Raw genomic sequence first — 25,582 nt, 5'->3', positions numbered from 1 at the left:
TTCGGTAGTTTCCGATCGCCCTTCTTATGAATTGGTCTTATAACTGCACCCCTCCAACTTTCTGGTACAATTCCTGTCTCCAAGATCACTTGGTACATCTTTGCGAAAAACTCTGCCCACCATTCTGGTCTAGCCTTTATTATTACTGCTGGAAGATTGTCTGGGCCAGCGGCACGGGTGAGGTTCCAATTTGCTATAATTTTATTTATATAACTGGAGGAAAATTGTTCTTTTAGATCGTTCCTCGCCAGTGACCAAGCTGGCATCCCAGCCTTATCTTGTATTGGCCAGTTCCCATATATCTCTCCCAGGTAACCCACCCAGTCGTCCTCAGGGACCATACAGTCTAGGGATCCTGCTTTTCTACCCGCACTTTCTTGGACCAATTTCCAAAAACCTTTTACATCTCTGGTTTCAATTACCTCCAACATATTTGCCCAGCAGTTATCTTTATAAGTTCTTTTTTTTATTTCTAATTAATGTTTTATATCTTACTATGAGTGACTGGAGGGACTTAGATATTTCCACATTAAAAATACCCCTTAGCCTTCTTTCCTTCTGCCTGATCTGTGCCTTTGCTACTCGGCATTCATCATCAAACCAGGCATGCATATTTTTATGAGCTCTCTGGCTTCCAAGCCCTGACTTTTTTGGTTTAAATGTTATCTTTAGGGTGTCCACTAGCTTACTTATGATGGTTTCAAACCAGATGCTTCCATTTCTAGAATGGATTTCTTCTACCGGGATCGCCAGCTGGGTTTGTTATAATTTCTCAATGTGTTCCTCTGTTATCCTGGTTGTCAGCCGTTTAGGGTAAACCACATGTACCAGTAGAACCCTTTCTCTCTACTTACTGCTTGCTAAATATAATTCTGTCCTCAGAGGGTAGTGGTCACTGTCTTCCATTTTCACCACCTCAAAAGTTTTGATTAGCCCAAAATGCCAAGCATGGGCAAACACAATCTATTGGGCAGAGTTGCTGGCCCCTCATAAAAGTGCGACTTGCTGGCCGATCCAACTGCATTCTCCCATTTATACATACCATGCCTAATGAACCCATCAACTGAGAAAATGTTGTATCCTGTGGAGAGGTCTCTCCTCTAGGGAAGTTGACCACTTCAATATTATAAGATGTTAGTAGTTCCTTGTGCCAGCTATCCACCCTTCGGGGATCTAATCTATGATTAAAATCACCTAACACCAATAATATCTCCTTCTGATAATTTTCACTTACGAACGCTAGATCTTCTTTCAGCTTCCCCAGGTTCTCCTTATATTCATGGTCTTTTCCCTTCTGTATATATACATTTATAATGCATATTCCATCATAACAGGGATCCGACTTCTGCAGCAGAACCCTACAGCCTAGTGCCCAAACACAGTTTAGCTTCACATTTTCGACGTTCCTAGCTATCTGTGTAGAGATTAGCGTTAGTTGCCCCCCTGACGGGCTCCCCAAGGTGTTTTTCTTTGCTGCTTTAGAGTGTTGGGTGAATCCTTCTATAACTAGGGTTTCTAGGGTATCGTCACACAGCCAAGTCTCCTGCAAGCACACAATATCATTACTTTTGATGAATTTGTCAACATTATCTTGAATCGATATTTTCTTGTATCCGTTTATATTCCCCAATAGGATTGATAAGCTGTGTGACAACCCATGCTCCTAGTCGATTTCGCTCAGGAACCCCTCCTCATCATACTCCCTAAATTCTGGGGTTGCTAGGGCATTATACCTGTTTCCAGCAAGTATATCTCTTTCATATCCTGCAATTTCATTATCAGTTATAGTTATTGCAAGATCCTCCTTCTTATTCCAACTTGAGTTGATTAATATTACCTGCCGTAACCCTAATCCTGCATGGTTCATAAGGAAGTGCTGCCCCTGGATTTCCTCCATTCTTACCAGTCTAATCCCCTCCTTTTGCAGCTCATTTTTTGCTTTTTCCACCGCGGCTTTTACCAAGGCAGAGTAAAAGAGAACCTTGGTTACTTCCCCCCCTTTACTACTCATAACGAACCCTACTTCTCTAAGGTCCTCTGTGCCAATGCTGCAGAGGCTTTCACATTTTGACAAGGAGAATAGGAGCTGGGATCGATTTAATGGGTTTAATTTCCTCGCTTTTTTCCCGTATTTATCCTGTCCGGAAGGTTCCAGGAAAACCCATAAATCAGGGGTACATTCTTGCCTTCCACCATAGGGGGCCCCCGTTAATCCAGCTTCTCTTCTCTTTGACAGAACGTCTCCTTTATCTTTTCCCATAAGGGCCTTGCTACGCCTAGGGCTTCTAGATCCCAACTGGGCAATTATCCTCTTTTCTATGTGTTTCCCCTCCTTTCTATTGGATTTTGGCATCAGATTTCTTTTACTATTCTTTGATCTTTCTAATGGATTCCAGTATTCTTTTTGTTCAGCTAGGGGCTTTACCTTATTCTGCTTTGCTCTTTGCGTCACTTTCCTCCCTTGATCTTCTTTTTTATTCCTTTCCTCTTTCCCTCTTCTCCCCTTCCTTTCTGGTTGTTTTAACAGTTGTCTATTTCTAGAGGCGACCACCTCCCCCCTAAACCTCGGGAAACCCCTCATATTATATCTTCTTTCGCCCCATTTCCTTACAATCATGGGCTGTCGAGATATATAAACACTCAGTTCCTCTTTTTGTAGATTGGGAGCCCTTGGCACAACTTCCTCTTTCTCTTTACTACCTACCCCGTCCTGCTCTTCACCAACCGGTCTAACTAATGCCGGCATTAATCCTTTAATTTGTGTCAACTCTCCCAACATAATTTTAAACTGCTCCCCTTGTGTTTATAAAATTTCATTATTTACTACAGATACCTCTAATAGGCCTTGCAGGGTTTTTTGGAGGATCCACATAACCTCAAGCATGGAAGTACTCGAGGCTCCTGTGACCTCCAACCCATGCAATGGAGAGTGCAGAGATTCACTCCCCATACCAAAAGAGCACTCTATGCCAGCGTTCTCCTTGGTTTGAGCAATTGTCCCATCTTTGCCTTTTATACTCAGTTCCTTGCTGCTTGGTGTTTCATCTTCACCTTCGCTCTCGGTTTCATGCTCAAATAACTGCTGAAACATTTTTGGTGAAGAGGACAGCCGTGGGTTCAAAGAAGCTCCAGAAATATTAAAGATGGTCTGCATTGAAGAGCCTAACTCCACCTCGCCTATGGGCTCCGAGGTTGGATGTACCACAGCGCTTGTTTCCTTATCCATCATGTCCATCGTGTCCTTCCCCTTAAAAGGTCTTCCCAAAAAATCTTTAATTGAGTTAGACACTTCTGAACCACCATTTATTATTTTTGATTTTGCTGATTTTACTGACTGATGTGTTAGCGTCAAGGATTTAGTATTTCTAGATACTGTTTTTTTTCTTTCCGGTTGGCTCGCTTGTCGCCCCCTTTGGCTTACAAACACTACTCACTTCGCCTACCGCTTGAATGTTCATTTCATTCTTTTTCCCATTTTTGGAGCCTTACGGGCTCTTGCTTTGGCTGGTGCCATCTTTTAGTTCCTTTCTTCGTTACCCGCCCTCAGTTCACTAATTCTGTAACCTGTTCACGGCTTTCTCGCTGCTAAAACCTTCCCAACTCAGTAGCTATTTGCTGCCACAGTCACTTTTAAATTTGAGGACCTTAATTATTTTAAAAAACAGGAACATCCCTTACTCAGATTAATTTATACAAAGTCAGCTGCTCCTCTCTTACAGTTACCGCCGCGCACATTCGCTCTCCCAGCCCCTTGCTGCTCTCCTGTTAATGAGGTGCTGTCACCAGCTCTAAAATCTGCTAGTACCGTCAGACCTCCTAAGGCCCGCGTTTTGTGGGATTTGAGATTTCTTCTCCCGGTGCAGGGCTTCACAGACTTCGTCAGTAAGCTCCTAAGCTCCTGTTTCACCACCCGGCCCTCGCCTGCATCTCCCTCTGGCCTTCCGCTGGGCACCTTGGGCCCCCATACATCGGCGTTAAATTCAGTGGCCCAGGAGCCGGCTCGGCGTGATCCTCAACGTGATCCTCGGGTGCGCGCATGCATATGCGCATGCGCGAAAGACGTCAATCTAGCGGCAACGGCGTCCGATGCCTCCAATGCTTCCCGAGTGACGTAGGTGTGGGCTGTGTGGGCGCAGTCAGCAATCTGGGGCTGAATGAGGTGAGCAAGGATGTGCAGTGATCATCCCTCCCCTGCGCACTGGTTCTCGTGCAGCTGACCTGCTCAGTTTCACCTCTGTCTTCCCTTTTGCTTTTGGCCGGATAGCAGCGGGTTGGGAGCAAGCAGTGAACCACCTTTTGGGCTCCTCTGACTCACCTCTTTGTCCTGCCTCACCGCTGCTCACCACTGGTCCTGTGGAGCTGCTCACATCGCCATACCATCTGCCATGGCCGTGGTAGGCTGTGGAAGGCTGTGCGAGTCTATAGTTTAATGCTGAAGTCTCAGGGCAAGAGGGGCGCAAGGGGCACGGCGCCAACTCACGCAGATGCTGCACCAACTTGGCCCTGCTGCCTGCCTCGCCGCCTTGCACCCACTCTGCTCCGCACAGCCTGCCTGCCGTGGACTCCGGGCACAGCACAGCGCCAGGAGCAAGAAGCAGCAATTTCGGCGTCCTTCCTCGCCCTCAGAGCCTCACAATCGGCAGTCAGCAATCAGCGTGAAATCCCGGCACGGCGTCTAGTCCGTTACAATCCAGCGTGTAAGAAATAATACATTTTGAAAAATACCCTTAAACTATGTGCTAGAAAGGATACCCACAAATTTCCAAACTATCTTGTGCCCATTTCAGAAATACATAGGTTTCCTTGATACCCATTTTTTACTCTACATATTTCACAATATGAATTTGGTCTCTACTTTGTACACAAAGAAAAAACATTATACGGTGCAGTTCAATTGTTGGCTATGGGTACACTTTGGGTTCTTGGAGAACCTACCAACCTTATATATCCTCACAACTAGAAGGGTCTAGTGGACATAATGGTAAATTGCTTTTGTAAATCTGCCATCATGACAAAAAGTTCAAATGAAAACGTAGTCGCAAATGACTGGTTTTTCCTACTCATTTTGAATATTTCTTTATTTCAATAGTTAGTTTCTTTGGGAAAACCTTGAGGGATCTAGGTATATGACCCCTTGCCGAATTCGGAATATTTGCAACTTTTCATAAATCTACGGCTTTCCTGGATCACCCATGGTTTTCACACTGGTTTCCACAACAAATTGGAAAGAGGTTAGGAGCACAACAATAGGAAAAATATGGGCTAGCTCTTTTGTAAATACCAAAAGTAAAAAAAATGTTGATTTTCTTTAAATTCAGCTCTGCCTGTTCCTGAAAAGTGAGACGATGGTAACTTTAGCACAGCAAACCATTCATTGATGCCATTTTTATGGGGGGGGGGGGGGAAACAGACACTTATCCAGAACACTTTTTTCCTACACTCCCTCCCCCCCAACAAAAACAAAACCTCTAAATCTAGCTATATTTTGCCTATTTTCTCTGTTACCCTCCATGGTAGTCCACAAACCCTGGGTAACTTCAGAAACCCCAAGATGTTGTAAAAACTAAATTAAGAACGCACATTTGCCGTGGAGACCCTGTGTAGAAAAATTTGATGGAGCCCTAAGCGTAAACTCTCTCAAATAGCCAAAGAAGGGCACAGCACTTACTGGAGGAAGGGCAGTAGTTAAGGCGTAAATGTATATAAATATTTGCTTTAAACCGAGAAACACACCAAGATACATACAAGCATCCATGTTACTATTATCTTCAAACTTCTATAAAAGCCTATGAAATGGCATTATCCCATAACCTGATGAGAAGAAATCTTCTACATGTGAAATTCTACCTCTAGAACCATGAAGCACACTTGCAGGTGTTCTTTTCACCTACTACTGGTTTATATCAAGCAGCATATCAGGTCTACTTTCAGGACCAAGAAAAGAATGATGCATCCAATGTTAGAGTATGGAACTATGTTACATTACTAGTTCATAGCAGTCACTGTCTAAGTCAGCCTATGAATAACTAAGGTGTTACCAGCATTAGCACTACATTCACATTCCAAAGGAGTTAAGCAATGTAATCCATACAATCAATTGTGTTTCCTAAGGATAGGTATAATACCCAAGTACTTACTATGCTGTTCATTTCTGAAGACTCGTAGCTTCCACAAGGGTGGACACTCCCAATGGGTTCCAAGCCCTCTTCATCCCACATGTATGTTCCGTCTGAGCTGTCAGAAGGGGAAAGCTCCAACGAGGATCCCTCTCTGTAATCCATATCTGGGGATATCGGAATGATATCAAATGTGCTTTCGGAGCTTTCATTTTTATCCCGTACTGCTTAAAGAAACAGAGAAGATATCGATTCACAAGCTGCCAACATACTCAAAAATAAGCATAAAAGACAAATACAGATGAGAACATCAATGGTGCATATAATTGTAAATTTAGAATCTTCGTAGATATTTATGGCATTGCTAAAAGTACAATGAACTTCTAAAAAGCTGCACTGGTGCTTAAAAGCACCTTGCTTTTCCATGCCTCTATTGACTTCCCTGCACAGGCTGGGATGGGACTATGTCCCCCAGCCCTCTTAGCTTTCATGGGAGGAGGTGTGACCGCCACAACACTGCACAGGCGTGCAAATGGGCCTTGCTTTTCCTGTGGCGTGGGACGTGCCCGTGCAAAAATTGGGATCACCCTCGCCCGTCATACCCTGGAAGAGGCTCGGCTGGGCCCCCCAGCTGTGGTCTTCAGTTTCATGCCTGTTGTGCAGTAAGTTCCTTTGGCAATTCTTTCTGCACTTCTCCAACTGCATTGTATTTTTGTCTGATTAGTGTGCAATGACGCCATTATGGGGAAGATAAAATCTACTACTGCAAGGGAGAACTCCTGGGCAGGTACCATAAAATCATAGTTAACAAATGCTATGGGAGTACTTGATAAGGATATTGGTTCTGTTGAAGAGCAGCTCTGTATTGCTACAAAATCTCTTTCTGAAAAAGGCATTGTGACAGAGCCTAGTGATCTGCAGAAACGAGTGGCAACTCTAACACTCCATTGCAGCAGTCAGGCACTAGGGGGAGAAACCCGTGCACGGTAACTGTTAGATCAATGTACTACCCTAGATGCTGCGCACAATGATGTACCGGTAATACTCAACCCACCGGACTCATACTGTTAGTCACCCCAGTCCAAAAAGAAGCGCACCCAGTGCAGGAAAGGAAAAGACGCTCAGGACGCTTGCCCGATAACTGAGGGGGCTGTGCCAACTACAGCAGGGCATGGGATGACATTGCTGGACATAGTTACTTAAATCACATGTCTAGAGGATATTTTCTTGAAGTGTATTTTCACTGTAATGTGTAATGGGCAGGCTGGATTCACTTGAGGCGCATATTCTGAGTAAATATTACAACGACCATCCCCTTAGGCCTCTGACTAAGGATGTAAGTGCAGACAATAGAACGGATGGGGTTTTGCCATCGCACAGAGAGATTTTCCACCTTCTCTTATGCCCTTTTTGCAACTTTAGCCAATCCAACAAAGCCCAGTCCAGGAGCACCCCGGAGAAAGGATCAGCCACAAGGCAGCTCTCATAAATTAGGACTAGTTACTAGCACCACCTTCTTTGGGTCTTTAAACTCTCCAGCTACCTCCACAGGCCACGCTGTCTGTGCTAGGTTTTAAATGTGTTATTCCGATGAACCCAGCTACCCTTGAAAACTACGACCAGCTGCTAAACAAGGTTGTGCACTGCCTTAATAGAAAGGCGTACGGTTCATGAAAATTGCATAATGTGATCAATCAGGTTAGTAGTGTCTCCTGGGTTGGCAACCTTCCAAAATCTGACAGCTACAACTGTATAGTTGTTAACTTCAGGAGCAGAGCCATGGTAAAGGAAATCCTGAGCAGACTCAGCTTTCAAGTGCATAGCTATTCAGCCATTGATGTTCTACCATTGGGCTATTTTTAATAGGCCAGTTAACAACCCTCTTTGGCCATCACAAAGCACCATCAACTGTATCAGCACTATGAACAGATTTCTACCACTAACAGAGCTAGATCAATTAGATTGACTCAAACATGGGCACAGGAAAATAATGTGCTCTCGGATTTCCAGTTTGGGTTTTGTGTTGGCCTCAAGACCGTAGAGCAATGTTCCAATGTTTACCTTCTAATTATGAAATATACTATATCAAAAGTAAGGTAAAATGTATGCAGCTTTTATGGATCTGAGCTCGGCCTTCAACTCCGTCTACAGATCGAAACTCTGGGCAATTATGACGGAGCTGGTGTTCGAGCCCAGTATCAAACTTTTTAAGAGGACTCCACCTGGATGAAACCGCCAGTGTCCAGCATGGGCCAGCAGGGGAAGTAACAATCAGTTTCAAACTCGATCGAGGTGTGCGCCAGGGGTGCGTACTGGTCCCCTTCCTCTTCTCTTTATATGTTCACAGCCTTGAAAAACATCTACAGAAATTTAGAGTTGATTGCCATACGGTCGACAAACTTAGTAAACTGACCTTAATCTATGCCAATGATATTGTTTTATTAGCGCAAATTGCAACGGATTGCAGCCTTTATTAGATCAGTTTTGTGTGTTCATCTGTTGCTTTGAATTGTTGGTTAATCTAATCAATCTTAAACACACAATGATCTTAGGATTCCAAAGAAGAGATAATATGCCTATTTTTGTTAATTGTGCTTAAATCAGAAAGGTTCCGTCTTATCCATATCTGGGAATATTATTTGATGACAGGATGGGTTGGGGCAATTTGAAAGCAGGCAGGGCAGCTGCTTTAGCTAGAAGTACTTAAGCACTTTTGTGTTTTGCAGCCCAACTACGTGGAAAGTCAACCAATAAGCTGATAATTTATAATGCTAAGTGTTGCCAGGTTGCCTAATATGGTGCTAGTGTTTGGGGCTTCTGTAATCAAAAGGGTCTGGAAAGGGTAGCGAATAGTCTTAGTAAAAGGATGCTGGAAGTCCCCAAGTCCATCAGCAACTTTATATGCCATGCGTTAGTCGGATTGGGGCAGGTATGCGACTCAGTGAGGCTCCAACCGCTTCTGTTATAGCTGAAAATTTGGTCCAAAGAAGAAACTGTATTAAAGGGTACAATCTTAGATCACGGTTTGCAACTGGAAAACAGGTAAAAATTCAGTGGATCGCATATACACACATTAGACCTATAACTGGCTGGACCTAGATGAGCTGTTTTTGAATCCCCGAACCTTTTCTTCCAGCTTTTCCAGACTATTGATGAAATTATTCTTCACTAATTGTGCTGAGGAAAGAAAGTTATAAGATGCAGAAATCCCTACAGTTGCTGTGTATGCTCAGATCCGCACAAGTTGCAGCACTGAGCAACTTTGGACCTGGGTTAGCAACCTACGTCACGGTTTCTTTCTTATCCGACTACATCTGAATACTGCACATTTTCTTGTAGTGTACCCGAAGCAAAGTACGTTTGCTGCCAAGTAAGTATCACAAAGCACAATGATCCTTTTCTGTAAATTTTATTCTACATTAAGGAAAGAGCTTATTTGACCCTTTATGAAGAAAGCGAATTACAGACAATGCAGGGTTGTCATGGAGTTTTTGCAAACAGTACCATCCGTAGAAATATGTTTTGCGATTGTAACCTATATACTGCGATTGATATACCTGTGCTCCTCAACCATTGTATGAATTTTTACTCCTGTATGATATGTTTTAGTTATTACTGCCATGTGTCAATTGATTTTATATGATAATGGATTTGTTCTGTCTTGTATGTATTTTATGTGATTTTATTATATTGTGTACCTTTTTTGGTCATTTGAGGACCGAATAAAGAAGGATGATGACTGTGTTGCACAGTTTTCCATATCTCATGGGCAGAGATGGAAAGAAAAAGAGAAACATATACAAATTCAAATAAATATTTGCCTGAAAGAAAGTTACCCAAGAGTGATATGAGCTTGCAAGATAAGCGTGGGGAGGACTATGAGGGATGTGCAGAAAGTTGGATCTCCTGTCAAAAGAACATTACCTAACCCCAGTAACTTATTCTTGTACTTGATACTATTAGTAGATTACTCAAGTCAAACATCTCTCAAAGCAGAATCAGATAAGAGGAGCTAGGACTGAGTCCAACCAAAGAAGGTATTTAGCAGAAAACCTTGTAGGGCTGCTTGTGCAACTTTTAACTCCTTCCTCACAACAGTGTTCGGTCTGAAGTGCTTTATAAACGCATGGTAGCAAGGACCGAGTGGCCACTTGACAAATCAAATTCTCTTGGTAGTGCATATGTCCCAAGTTTACCTATGATTGAATGAACTCTTATGCCATGAGGAACTTCTTTATTGGGCACAGAGTGATATTCCTAAATGCACATAGTGATCAATCTAAAAAAAAGATAACTTTACCTGCTTTCACTCCTGACCAATCACCAATAAGTGCTAATCAATATTTAAGTCCATGTTTCTAGAAATAAAATTGTAGGCTCACCTACTGTCTAAGCTATGCAAAGATTCCTTTGCTGTCTAACGATGAGCAATGTGGTCGCAGGAAGAAAGAGGAGGATAGGGCGTCCTCAGGGGAAGTTATGGGACACCCTGTCTCAGGATTGAACAATACTGTTGGACCTTTTTCAATTTCTATTTCCCTGTGCATCGTGGGAAATGTAGTTTGTTATTGTGTTTTGATAATGCTGCTGGAGTAATAAACGGAGAAAGTTACAGCCAAATCCTCGCCTCTGCGTCCTTAATAGAATAGAAACTTTTATTTGCGATAGCTAGGAAATTTTTCACTCATGATGGGACTGGTAGGTGGGCTACAGGGAGCCAGTAGGGTGCCAAAAGTGTGGAGCATGCCCTCTTGAAACACCTCAATCCGTTGTGACATTGCTGATGGATTCTGGAATTCGTGGTGTATCAAAATTAACACCAGAATTAGCGCCTCGGTAGAGAACCAGTAACAAGCCCACAGGGCACCTTTCACATCCTTTTGGCTTCTCAGACTGAGAGGTAAGGCTGAGAAGAAGCCCACTTGGACTTCTTGTGCTTCTTTTTGGATACTGACTTGCCCAAAGACCTGGCCCATGACATGTCGTAGTACCGGGTCGAGAGCAGGAATGGGTCTGAGTCCTTGACTTCGAGCAGTCCTTATGCGACTCCCTGCTGTGCTTGGAGAGGTACAGCTTGGCTTTGTGTTTCTGGATTGTCTTCAGATGCATCAGGGCACACTCCTTGTGCAACCTGGAGTTGTGGCCCGACCCTGAACACTACAGAGACTCCTCATGGGCATCCATCATAGATATTTGTTCGCGGCAGTTCCCACAGGCTTTATTAAACCCTGTAGTTTGAGGAGGGAAATGTTCTCTTGTGAAGAGAAAATAAAAGTTTACTAACTGACAAGAAAAAGTAGGAGCTCCAGATCTGCATACTAAAGTGCTGAAACAAAGGAACGTCAGCATACTGAGGTTCAGGCTATATGCAATATGTTTTAGCCATGTTGAGCACCAACGTGATTGCTGTTCAGCATGGCTAAAAGTTATTGGCGTGGAGGAGAGTGGAGTAGACTGGAATATTAGGAGTGGCGCAGAATGGAGTAGACTGTAATAATAGGAGTGGCGCAGAGTGGAGCGGCGCAGAGTGGAGGAGTCTAGAGGTGTATAGAGTGGAGTAGAGTGGTATGGCAGAGTGGAGTAGTGGAATAGAGAGAAGTGACGTACAGTGGTGTGGAGGGGAGCAGAGTGGAGTAGCGTAGTGTCGTGGAGCACAGTGTAACAAGGGGGAGTGGAGCATATTAGAGAAGAGTGGAGTTGAGTAGAGTGACGTGGAGAGGAGAGGAGGGGAGTGGCATGGAGGAGGAGGGGAGTGGCATGGAGGAGGAGGGGAGTGGCATGGAGGGGGAGGGGAGTGGCATGGAGGGGGAGGGGAGTGGCATGGAGGGGGAGGGGAGCGGCATGGAGGGGCATGGAGGGGAGAGGGGTAGAGTGTGGGGCATAGAGTGGGGGATGTACAATGGAGTAGAGCACACACAGTGGAATAGAGTGGAATATGCATGTGGTAGCTCACTGCCATTACAACATATTTTCAATTTAAATGATCATTACATTTGCACATACATACAGTTTTATTGTTAAAACTATACAGTGCACAAACAATGTGTGGAAATTGCATCACCTAGTGTATTGATTTGTTTTAATCCTAGTAAAGAACAACTTACTTACCTTCAGAAACACTTTTTCTGGTGGATACAGTATCTGCCTGTGGATCCCCCACCTTTTGAATTACCCATGCACAGCATTCAACGGAAACCTTTCTCCATAGCTCTCCCACGTTTATGAAGACGCCACAATGGAACAGCTCTGTACACGACTCCGCGTGAGGTCATCAGAGCCATAAGAAGACCTCGTCGGCGTGCTGTCAGTTCCACCTATTTTTTCCGTGCCTTCGAGACGAGCGGGTGAACTGACAATATTTCGACAAGTATAAACATGTATACTCAACCAATTAAAACAGAAAATTCTAAAATATAGACATTTCCTAGTTACCAGAATCACATTATTACAATAATAAAATACATAAATTACATGTTACATTTTTTTCGGTATAAACAGGCAGGCAACGGGGAGGCAGGTGGGTCATTGAGGAATCCACAGGCAGATACAGTATCCACCAGAAAAAGCGTTACCGAAGGTAAGTAACACAAAATCGTGGAGGGATGCCCAAGTTGCCACCTTGCAATGTCTACAACAGTGAAACCTCTAGCTAAAGTCGAAGAAGACTTCACTCCGGTGGAATGAGCTTGAATACCTTCAGGAGGCTCCTTCTTGGCCAAGACATAACAGATCTTGATGCAGAGAATGATACATCTGGACAGCCTTGCCCTTCATCTTGCCCACATAGCCAATAAAGAGTTGGTCATCCAACCGGATGTCTTTAGTCATGTCCAGGTAAAAGCTGACTGCCCTCTTAGTGTCCAGGCGGTGAAGTTTCTCCTAATCCTTAGAAGGGTGAGGGGGAGGACAGAAAGTGGGTAGAGTGACAGATTGCCCTGGGTGGAACGGAGTGACCACCTTAGGCAGGAAGGGAGCTCTGGTCCTAAGAGCCATCATATCCGAGTGAAATGAGGTAAATGAAGGCTTGGAGCTAAGCGCCTGCAGCTCACTCACCCTCCTAGCAGAAGTGATTGCAATCAGAAATATTGTCTTAAATACTAAGCACCGCAAGGGACAACTATGCAATGGTTCAAAGGGAGACCCCATCAAGAAAGTGAGAACCAAATCCCACTGAGGCATGATAAAGGGAGTAGGAGGAAACATATTGGTAAGACCCTTAATGAATCTCATAACTATGGGAGATTCAAACAAAGAGGGTTGATCTGGTAAACAAAGAAAAGCAGACAAGTAGCCTTTAACAGTAGCCACAGCACAATCCTGTTGAGCCAAGGAAAGAGAGAATCTCAAAATATCAGATAAATGGGACTGCAAATGATCAATCGATCCCTTGCCACACCACTTAACAAACTTACCAGAATAGACAGTTTTGGCGGAGTGCCTTCTGGCCGATAAAATAACATCCACCACATCAGGCGGGAGAGAGAAAGAACTCAGGTTGTCACGTTCAATCTCCAGGCATGAAGGTACAGGCTCTGGAGGTGGGCTTGAAGAACCTTTCCCTGCGACTGCCAAAAGAGGTCTGCCCTAAGAGGGAGACAAAGTGGAGGGTGCGATGAGAGGTAAAGGAAGTCTCTGTACCACACCCTTCTTGGCCAATACGTGGGGCTCAATATGACTTGGGTCCGGGCCTTGGCGAACCTTTCTCAGAACCCAAGGAATCAAGGGTATGGGAGGAAACAGGTAAAGAAGCTCTGAGCCCCAATCTAACGGAAACGTGTCCCTCAAAGATCCCCACATCAGATACTGGAGACTGCAGAACGACAGCCAGTGCGCCTTATCCTGAGTGGCAAACCGGTCCAACTGAGGAAACCCCACATTCTGAAAATTCGATGGACCACCTCCGGATGGAGACGCCACTCATGATCAGCCGAGTACTGCGAAATAAGACTGTCCGCATGTAGATTCTGCACTCCGGCCAGATGATTCGCAATCACGCAAATCTGATGGTCCTGAGCCCAGGACCAGAGTCGCAGAGCATCTCTGCAGAGACGATAGGACCCTACTCCTCCCAGTTTGTTGATGTACCACATTGCAGTAGTGTTGTCCGTCAGGACCTGAACTGACTGACCGTGAAGGGAAGGTCTAAAGGCCTGGAGAGCCAAATGTATCGCCTGCAATTCCAGAAAATTAACGTGAAACAATCTTTCCTCTGGAGACAAAAGGCCTTTGATCTCCAGATCCCCCAGATGAGCTCCCCACCCTAGAGTGGAGGCATCCGTTATCACTGTGGCCAACGGAGAAGGAGGTTGAAACGGTTTTCCTTGAGACAGGTTTTCCGAAACACTCCACCATAACAGCCCCACTGCTGTGACTCTGGAGATTCTGACCACCTCCTTGAGATATCTGTGGTGCTAAAACCACTGCCTGCGGAGGCACCACTGGAGCCACTCCAGTGCCAGCGTGCATGGTTGGCCATGGATGTCTTGAATCCTATGCGGAGGTGAGAAGGCACAACTCACCATAGTGTCCAGTACTGCCCCTATAACCAGGGTGGGCTGAGAGAGCACCAGGTGAGATTTGGGTACATTTATCGAAAAACCTAAGTCGAACAACAGATGGTGACTTTGCCTTGAGCGACTTTGCCTTGAGCAGCCAGACGTCCAGTTAGGGGAAAACAGGATTCATCGACCTTCCGAGATGTGCTGTTACCACCCTCATCACGTTTGTGAAGAACCGAGGTGTTGAAGTAAAACCTAACGGAAGGACCGCAAACTGGTGGTGTTGTGATCCCACTGTAAAATGGAGATACTTCCGGTGCGACGCCAGGATGGAAATGTGAAAATACACATCCTGTAAATCGATCAACACCATCCAGTCTTCCTGCTGTAACGTGAGAAAAGCCTAAGCTAAGGTCAATATCTTGAACTTTTCCTGCGAGGTCTAGGATTAGCCTTAACCGGCCATCCTTTTGGGAATAGGAAGTACCGAGAGTAGCATCCCTGACCCCTTACCTGCTCCGGAACCACCTCTATAGCACCTTTCTGTAGCAAAGATAGAACTTCCTGTTGCAGTATCAACAGGTGCTCCTCTGAGCACCAACCCTTGTGAGGGGGAAAGGAGGGGGAAACTCCCAGAAGGGAAGGGCATACCCATTCTCCATGAGATCCAACACTCAGATATCTGAAGTAACAGACTTCCAATTTCATAGAAAATGGGACACCCGTCCTCCCATGCGACCAACATACTCTAGGATGGAGGAGCTAGAGCTGCTTCCCTGTGGTTCTAATTGGAGGGGCAATAGAAGAGGAGGAGGAGACTTGCTGCCGAGCTGTACCTCTCATATGACCTCTACCTCTTCCTCTGTATGACCTATACAGAGGGTTCGCCTCTTGCTGCTGTTGTGACTGCTGTTGTGGTTTGGCTCAAAAGGATGAAGTCCTGCCAAAACCGCAAAATCTGTGGTACCCAAAGCCCCTGGGCTGTGTCTGGCGAACCAAGGATCTCGCTGTGGCTCTACTATAAAGAAAGCGCTGTAGCGCTGAGTCCGCTTTGGCACCAAAATGACGAGAGCCACCAAAAGGCAAGTCCAATAGGACCATCGGTGAAAACCCAGACCCCCGCTCCACCCCCCCCCCCCACCCCCTTTTAGCTAGGAGTGCCTCCTGGTTGCAACCGAGGAACCCATTACTCTGGTGACAGGATACACAGTATCAAGTCCTGATTGAATGACCTGACAGGCCGCAGCTTGGGTATCAGAGTACTTCTGCGAAATGGCCCTGAACATCCTTCGGAAGCTTAGGGAGCACCTCTCTTGCAGAGTCATCAAAGCATGGATATAGCGACCCAGCAGGCATATCGCATTTGTTGATTCCAGAGCCATACTAGCCGGAGAAAACACTTTCCTTGCCCATTGCTCCATACTTTTGGTTTCTCCATCTGCAGGCGTGGATGGGAAAGAGCCTGCAGACTGTTTAGAGGAGCATGATGTTTGGACAACTAAATTCTCAGGCGGGCGGGTGTGTGCTTTTCGCCTTGGCCATAAATAGCTTGGCCTCCCTCTCCTTTAAGGCTTCAGGGTTCATGCGCCTGCATGGCAAACACCCCGTGACATTGTTGTCTGACAAAAAGAAACCATAAAAAATCCTCATGGGGTCAGTAATCGACATATGACCCCCACATTCCCTGCATGGCTTAAAACCAGACTTCTTCTGGGTATCCATGATCACTGCTACAATTACATGTAACATGCAATAAAGAAACTCCCAGAAATGGAGAACCCTGTGAAAAAATGCATTACGCGTCGACAGCGTGGTAAAAAGGGAACTGACGTCAGCACGAGGTCTTCTAATGGCTACGATGACGTCACGCAGAGTCACGTGCAGAGCCATTCCATTGTGACATCCTTGTCGACGTGGGAGAGCTATGGAGGAAAGTTTCTGTGGAATGCTGCACATGGGGTAATTCGAAAGGTGAGGAATCCACAGGCAGATGTGTCCATCAGAAATATTTGTTACCACCACACTTCAGAAATACAGAAAATGTGTTTCATTTGTGTTTTCTTAATTCCGATATCGGAAATATTTGTACAGTTCATTTGTAGACATTTACATTTTGATGTGTGCTAGAAAAAATAATATAATATCTAGCCTACAGCCTTTTTGCATTCCCATCCCCAGCAAGATAGGCACATAAATCCTCTCACTTTGTAGTGGATAAAAAGAGTAAACACCAAGCTCCCTGGGAGACAGAGCCTAACATGTAACCTGCCTTTGAATGCATAGCAAATGTGATCAGATAAAAACAAAATGTAAAGGCTTGTATTGTTCATTCACTTAACTCCAGCATGGTTATTTTGGGGGTGTTTCAGCAGTCCCCACTCCCAGTGCCTATGGCATGGGCATGAAACTGAGGAAGAGGATGGTTTGAGATATGCTATTAGTAAAGAGACTTGACCAAAATAAACAAGCTCTTCGAGCATTGTTCCTCACACGTACCTGCTAGTACAGAGATAAGTAGATACAGTCAAGCAGAAAGGAGGTAGGAAACCATTTCAAAGGAATTCAGCAGTTTGCTGCTGTGAACTAGCATACAGGAAACAAATGAAAACACATCTACCCTCCTTAAATGCCTCATGAAAAAGAAAATAAAGTTCCCAGAAAGGGAGCCCTCATGGAAGAATAGAAGGAGCTAGTCGGAAGGGTGGTAAACAGGCTACGCTCCATTGGAGGGGCAAAGCAACCAAAGGTGAGCTACAAAGCGCAAAGCCAACAGTAAGCAATGGATGGAATGAATTTCCCAGGGAAGCTTTCAGAATGTCCACAAGAGATCTTTCGCAACCAGGCAATTGCACTGTCTGGTAGGCTTTGACCTTTTTTTAAAATCACAGAATGTAAAAGAGCCAATCACCATATTCCAAACAGTCCTCATGAACCACGGCCACCATCTTGACAGTCTTTTTTTGCTCCTCTGCAAGCAAGCTAAGCTCATCTTTTTCAACTCCTGAATTCTGCTGTTCACACTCTGGACTCCTCCAAGGACCCTTGTGCCCGCAAGTCCTTAGCTGAGCAGTGTTTCTGCAGTGACAATCATGATCATGTGGCTTACACTCCAATTTCCACAGTGATTGCCATTTCATGACCAACACAATTCTGGGCACTTCGACTTTGCACCTAAGCTCTTTAGCAACCCCCTGCTATACGCTACTGCCTAAAATACACGCCAAGCACCAGACGATTCTTAGGGGTTGCAAACATTTACCCAAGTTTCTACCCCCTTGGAGCTGCTCTCCCTTGCAACGTATTGCAGTATGTTTTTCTGGTGAGTGTTCTCACCCTGGAACAATCCACCTCTGTAGACAATTCAAGCACTGTTGGACAAAATACCCTATTTTCTCTTCAGGTGTTCGAAAGTGAGAAGTATATGAACTTTGGTTAGAGCAGAGGGAGACAGAGGGACCTTGTTCAGACTAATTAGCAAAACGGCTTCCAGGAATTTATGCACCATCCATATTATGAGGAGTACCGTTAGGAGGCAGCAGATTATATATTGATGAGTGCCTAACAGCTGCAATAGATACCTATACAACATTCTATCCAATAGGCCATAGCACTAGCAAACCATAAAGTATTTAGCTATTCCTGAAGGTCCCTTCTCCCAGTAAAACCACTGAAATCGCCTCCAAGAGTCAACCTCTAAACACAAAGGAAATAAGAAACGTACGTTTCTTTTTCAGACAAATCCCAGCTACAGAAATGTACAGGACTCAAGCAAAGTTGCCGCCCAGGCAAAGCATTTTCCAGTAGCCAATACTGACAAACACAGACACTCCAACTCAGGTATTTATGATCAGTCAGATGTCTAGCATCCTCCACACCCTTCTTCCTCAACCAAGAACAAGAGGGATGGAGCGGAGGTGGCTGCACACCCAATAACTCTCAACCTCTGTGCTTTCCTCGCTTTCAGTTTGGGGCCAAAGGACCTTTTTCACGGTTGCTCTTCAGAGTTGCTTCCATCCCCGGCAGTGGCAACCGATGTCTAGTCCCATTTCAGGAAACAAGGAAGTACCCAATCACCAAGGCGAAGAGCTACCGTCACTCTCCGGAGAGTCATGTGGCTGCACTACCAGGAGTCAACTAACTCAAAGTGGTTTATGGTTTGGGGCCCGTTTTCCCATGACCCTAAAAAGGGTTTAAACTTATCTTGGAACGCTTGCCAAGATAAGCTTTTCAGAATTATTCGTCCTTTTATTAATATATTTTTTTATTTTATTCTTGAGAGCAAGTACATCAAATCAAACAACTATCATACCGATATCAGATAAATCATGGTAACAAATTCATTACATTAATCAATAAATTATACCAATAGCGAATAAATCATGATGTGCATTCAGCATATAATAAAAGGGTCAAGTAATCCCTCATATTGCCCCAAATACAATAGAATCTAGCAACTGATCTCCGATCTATAGCTAACTGGAGTACCAATTTGTATGCTTCCATATATTCCTTCCACCATTCCTCTCCATTTCCATTTTCTAAACATAATCGCCTTCCAGTAGTTAAAGAGTAGAAGACCCAATATACTACTCCTATACACAGCAAAATCATTTTCGTAATTGAATGACGACGACCCTTTATACTGCATAGTGGCTATTTGCGCAAAAATAAAAGACCAAAATTCCCTACATTTGTAGCAAGTAGAAAACTTGTGAGTGCTCTCAAGCGCTGCCACTGACCAGCGAGAGCAGTAGGGAGGTGCATTATACCTCTTGCAAAGTTTGAGCGGACTGCTATAGAAATAAAATACGGTACGATAAACCTGGCCTCGAAGTCTAGTGGATTTAATAACCCTGTAGAAGTGAGCAAGGTTTTAAATCAACTCTTGCTCCACTACAGACTCATTTAAACTAGTAGACCACTTATCAGCTCACAATGCTGAGTCACTTGAGAGGTGCTGAAGTAAACATCTATACCTAAAAGAGATACAAGATTGGCGATTGCTAAAGATCAATTGTGCAAATTCAGACTGGACCAAAGGGGTTGTTATACTAATGGTCCTACTGATTAGAGTTTCGAATCTGTAAATATTTGAAAAAATCATTGTGATGTATGCAAATTCCACCTGTACAACAAAAAATGGCTTAACCCCATGCTGATCTACCAGATCTCCTAAGTATCTGACTTTGGCTTGGCTCCAGGTACCAAAATATGGAGAGGCAAAACAATCTGGTAATTCGGGATTGTTCAATAGCAGGGTGTACATGTTAAAAAACTGAATTCCCAAGAACTTCCTCACATTAGTCCAGACCTTTTTGAGGGCTGCAATAGTCTTCAATCTGACTTTCTTGAAAAACCTCTCACTGTTAAATTTACTCCTGCTAGTACAGGGATTTTTCATAGTAGAGATGGCTTGGAGACCGTTATCTGGAAAAAACCTGTATAACCATCTAATACGATTAGCCAACTGGCACAGTAATGGAGGCGCCAATACGGAAGTGCCCATCCACCCTTAAATATTGGATGGATCAGAAATGTTTTGTCTCTCCGCTCTTCCTTGCCTTTCCAGATAAATTGGTTATAATAGAATCTAATTGCTTAAAATATTTATGAGGAATGTACAGAGCTAGTGCACAAAAAAGATATAGAATTTTGGGGAAAATATTTATTTTAATTAAATGAATTTGGTCCATAAGGGAAATAGGCAAGTGCATCCATCTAGCGAGAACTGCTTTGTAATTGCGAAATATAGTTACATTGATAGCACAATTTAATAGTGGGAGCAATGGGGATACCTAGCTCTAGCTGTCAAATGAAAATCATGGCTAATAGCCTTTTCGAACAAAATAAGCTGTGTCTTGTGAACATTCAATTTATATCCAGAGTTATTTCCAAATTCAAGGACGGTTTGTTAGACAATATTAATTGTTGAGTCAGATCAGTGTGAAAATACTAATACATCATCTGCATGAGCAGCAAGAGGTTAGGCCAAAAGTAGGTACAGACTTTGGAGAATATTCTTGCATAAGAGCCTTATGTATTGTCCCATGTATAAAGCATACAAGACAGGAGACAGCTGGCAACATTGTAGGGTGCCGCGAGTGATAGCAATATAAGGAGTCAGCTCCTGTTGTTTACTAATGCAAGTCTTGAGGGCTTGATATCTAGCTTGAATCAATTTAACAAAATGATTTGTCTAATAATAAACTGCCCTTGAAGTTCCCAAAGAAAATTCCAAGACATTCCATCAAATGCTTTCAAAGCATCTATTCGAATAAAGTTCAGTGGTTCTTGCAAGGTTTTAGCAAGATCTATCAGTGTAGCAATAAAAGTTTGTATTTGAGGTTGTATCCTTACAAGGAATTAAGCCATGTTGTTCTGATGATGTTAGCTCAGAGATAATCCTATTCATCCGGTTAGCTAAAAGCTTTGTGAATATCTTAGAATTGGTGTTAAGAAGTGATATAGTCTTTCTTCAAAAATACTGTGATTATGGCTTCATTCCAAGAGGATGGAGTGGCGCCTGTGTTCCGGATTTCTCCTAGCACCTCTAGCAACAGTGGTGTGATCATAGAGGCTAGAGTCAATTTCAGATGGAATATAATCCAGCCCGAGGCTTTTCCCTACAGTAAATTGGAAATAATACCTAAAACTTCTTTTACTGAAAACACTGCACTAAGCATGTCATTATCCACAGTATCTAAATTAGAAAAGTCTAGGTGGCTCAGGAAGTCCTGAATATCCACAAGAATGCCCTCTGATTGCTCCTGATATAGTGTAGAATCATTTGGGGAGAAAGCAGACAGAATATCGGAGCATCGAGTGGAAACTGCCCCTTCTGAATCCTTAATGCATAATTACTGTTTTTAGAATGTGGAACCAACTCATGCATGCCAACACCTTCCCTGACTTCTCACCTATCTCACAGACCCATGCTCGCATTTTAAAGGCTTTCCTATTAATCTGGACGGTAACAAAGTGCTGTGATGCTGCCTCACCATCCCATTATTTTTAGGCATGTTTAATGTGCTGCCTCAGAAAGAGAAATCATTTGTGGGATATGGCGTTGCTATTAAGCGGTACCTTAGCAGAGCTCTATTTTTCGGTATCTGCTTTTAGAAGCTGGGAAATGAAAGATTGTGATACACCTCTAATAAAAGCTTTCGTGGTACCCCAAACCACAAAAGGGTGAGCTGATCCTTGTTTGATCGATATAAATTCCTGCGTTAGTGTACGTTAATATTGAGTGTAGTCAGAGCAATCTAATATGCATTTCTGAAAATAGGTGTGGCGCGGGTTTGTATTGGTGAGGCAAATGCCTCCCCATTTCAGCATAATGGTTGCATGGCCGGAATGTAAAAGATGCACCATTTCAGTTATATAGGAGGAAACAATTAAAATACAAATTAGACAAAAATCTATCCAAGAGTATGGTCTGTGGGGCCTGGAAAAAAAGTGAAGCTATGACTACGCGGATTTTTCTCCCTCCATAAATCAAACAAATTCAAAGTGTGCATCATATCCAGTATACTGGTCCTAGTTCTAGTCATATGTGCTATGTGGGAGGTGTTAGTAGTGTCAGCTACAGGGCTCAATATGCAATTGAAATCCCCAACCATAATAATAGGTAGAATAATATTGCTTAATTCTAGCATCATATTGGTGAAAAACTGGGTATTCTGATTATTGGGTGCATATATGTTAACCAAAACAAAGTGGCTATTTCTTTCATAATCGCCTACTTCCCCAATTACGCACCTACCCTCCTGGTCTGAATTAGATTGTGCAACTCTAAATGTCTAATTGAAAGTAACAATAGAGACTCCCCTTTGGCCTGAGCAGTATGTAGCTCTAACTTTATCATCGATTCTGAGTACAGTATAACCTCTGCAGCATTTAAGATGTATTATGAATATCAGTCTCCTTTTTGTGAGATGGGTCTCCTGCAGGGCTAGGATATTGGGTTTAATTTGGGAAGCTTCTGAAAAAAACCTTAGTCTTCTTTCTCCCACTTCTCATTTTCCATGATAGAATATTAACCAATTCCCCATCTCTAATTTCTTGCTACTCATATATACTCCATCAGCTGTTTCCTGATTTCCAGACTTTAGATATACATTTACTCTCTTTTTTGGTTTACTCCCAGCCACCTTTCATCCCCATTCACCACCCCCCATTTCCTTCCCTCCCTCATCTTCATTCCCAACCCTCCCCTAGGTCTCTAAGGAACCCCCAGCTTGGCACTGTTAGAGGATGGAGACCATCCAAACTGTTGAGATGTCACACCTAACATCCAATCAATACTGGAGTAGCATATCCCATTCCCAAAAAAACCTTAAAAAAGGAGTACATCTTCCCTGTGCCCTTCTACAGTCATTAGGTCCTCTTTAGCATGCAGCAAAATCAAAAGAGTCAAATCAAAATGTAATCAAATAAGTAATCAGTGTGTGTAGTGCATTCAACATGCAGGAATCTCCTCGCCTGTGTGGGTTCAGTGAATATGACAAGACAAAGGACCCTTTCCAATTAATTTTATAGGGAGGAGCCACTTGTAAAGGAAACTGGTATGGAAAGAGCCTTAAACCTGGGAATTTGAACCCTAATTTCTCGCATCCTAAAAGCAGTCTTCCAAGCCAAATCCTGAAAAATAGAGAAATAATATCCCCTGGCACGGTAAATCTCAGACACTCTAAAGCAATGGTGAGCATTCCTTCTTTAATGTTGAAATCCTGAAACTTGGTAATGATGGTTGGGGGTGGTCTAGTGCTTGCCTTATATGGGCCTGTTGGGACCCTATGTGCTCATGCAAACCAGAGTAAGTTAGTAGATCCTTGTTCATGGTCTCAAGAACTGCCAAGAACAGGAGTAGAAAAGAACTTGGCATGCCACTTAAATCCAACTATGTGCGATCGGTGCTGCCTGCCAACTCTGAACCATCTGGCATTCTCGCAATGCGTAGATTAGATCTGCAGGATCAGTTCTCAAGGTCCTCACACTTCTGTTAGAGTTTAGATTTGTTCTTCCATGGCTTCTTTATTCTTTTTCACATGAGATAATGCATCCTGCAGAGACCATCTTAATCTCAATAGTTTTATTGGTAATGACAAGTTGGATGATTTGCTGCTCAACAAACAGAACTTTGTGTGTCAAATTCTCAAATTTAGCAGCCTGTGCAGAGTGATTGCTTTTGACCAAGCAATTTTCTTTTAGCATAGTCTTGAGCATGGATATGGTAGGCGTTGAGGTAGAGAAGTGTGTGCTTGCCAATTTATGCAGTTTTTTGGGGGCAACGCGGAGTTTAATGCATAAGAGCATGGCTTGCTGGAAGATTTTAATTCAAGGGTCCTCCCTTTTGATGTCATCTTAGAACATCAGCTTCCTAGGCTCTAGCCTTAGCCAAAATGTATAACATTCTTTGAGTACTCAGGTTGCAGCTCTCCATCTACACAAGAGCATGTGTTGTGATGTTAGGTAAGCTGCGCCTGGCAAGTAAAGGCTGAACATTGTTGTTAAATCTAGATGAGTGAAAGTTTTGAGCATTTGAATGAGCTGTGCCAAAACACCAGCATTTGCTTCTCTCCCTTCTTCCTGTAATATTGGAAGGCAACAGCTGTGTTGGCTGCTTAATCTGTAGAATTGTTGCAGTATCTTCTGATTTGGATTAAAGTTTGATATTGAGTGGGGATTCTGTTTTAGGAGGTTTCAACATGATTACTCCCAATTCTACCACTTAGTCCCCTGCGTAGAAGTAGTCGATAAAGGCAAAGCACCCCATTCACCCTTTGTATGGTAGGCCTGGGTTTCAACAGCCTTGGAGAGGCTGTTCTCATGGCTATGTATTGGGGATGTTAACCTAAGAAAGTTAGGATCTCTAGCCAAGGGAATGATTGAGGCGGCGAGCGCGGTGGGGAGAGTGCATCTGAACTTTGGTTGTCTTTATCAAAGTAGTGGTACTAAAGCAGAGGTTAGAGCCAACAGGCGACTTAACCAGATAGTTTATTCCCATCTGCTTGTCCCAGCACGTTTGCTCTTAAGGTTTCATTTCTCAAGTAAGTCTCCTCTCCATATGTCTTATGGACACTCTCAGTATTGCTGTGGCATAACCAAGCAGACATATTTAGGTCAACGGGAGAAGCAGGAGTTTCCCCATGCCCAGGTACTGATGTCGTCACTAGCTTCCCAGGATTCTTTAGATTATTAGTTCTGGATTTGACGCCATCTGTTGCGCCCTCTGCCCAAGTAATTCAACCAAAGATCAGGTGTGGAAGTAAAGTTGGTTTATACCCCTAGTTTCCCTTTTTTATTTTTTTAATCAGTAGCAGATAACAGCTATCGGAAATCAGCTCGGTTAGCAGAGTTAAGTCAAGACGAGATCTGATCCTTAGAGCAGAGATACGTCGCAACCTAAAGACTAGGGCCGGTCGCAGCCAAACGGCAGCCTTCGCGTCTCAGCTGTCCCCCGGTGTGCCTATGATTGACCTCAGCATCTGCTTCAGTCTCTGCAGCTTGCCTCGCGCGCTCAGAACACCCTCTGCAGCTGTGTCCCCTCAGTGCACCCAGTTAGGCTGATCATGTCGGGCAGGACAGACAATCTGGCACACCACACAGCACCACTCCAAATCAGCGGGGTCCAATGCAGCGGCATCAGGCAAGGCATGTAAAAATGCTGCTGAGTAAATTATTGTGCAAGAGTCATGCTGGAGAATAGGGATGTGATTTAGCTTGTTAAGAAATGAGAAATGCAGCTCACAGACGCTACTACGCTCTCGTTGCAGTGTTCTCACTGATGGCCGCCATATTGACATCTATTATTCGGCCTTTAAAAAGAATCTTGGACATGGCATGTGCTGCCAAAGAAGAAGCATCTCATGCTGATAGTGACCGGCTGGGTCTGGAGGTCAGTATACCTTCTGGCCAATGCTAATTATGGCATTTCATCTAAGTGGTATTGAGTCATCACACTTTGTA

General features: G+C 43.8%; 1 protein-coding gene across 13 annotated transcripts in view; it reads right to left on the bottom strand.

The window, feature by feature from the left end:
- CCSER2 (coiled-coil serine rich protein 2) overlaps positions 1-25,582 on the bottom strand; it is a 574,371-nt gene that overhangs the window by 380,946 nt on the left and 167,843 nt on the right. For 7 of the 13 annotated variants that reach the window (XM_085607239.1, XM_085607272.1, XM_085607183.1 and 4 more), the window contains one exon: positions 6,138-6,343. In XM_085607239.1, coding sequence (XP_085463365.1) covers positions 6,138-6,343 — 206 coding nt within the window. The remainder of the gene's footprint in view (positions 1-6,137; positions 6,344-25,582) is intronic. The other 6 variants (XM_085607201.1, XM_085607229.1, XM_085607255.1 and 3 more) reach the window with 1 other exon arrangement.

Source organism: Triturus cristatus, chromosome 1_2 (assembly GCF_964204655.1).
Source record: "Triturus cristatus chromosome 1_2, aTriCri1.1, whole genome shotgun sequence".
Taxonomy (NCBI): domain Eukaryota; kingdom Metazoa; phylum Chordata; class Amphibia; order Caudata; family Salamandridae; genus Triturus; species Triturus cristatus.
Note: the sequence above shows the minus strand (reverse complement) of the source record. Positions and strands in the feature narration are given on the sequence as shown.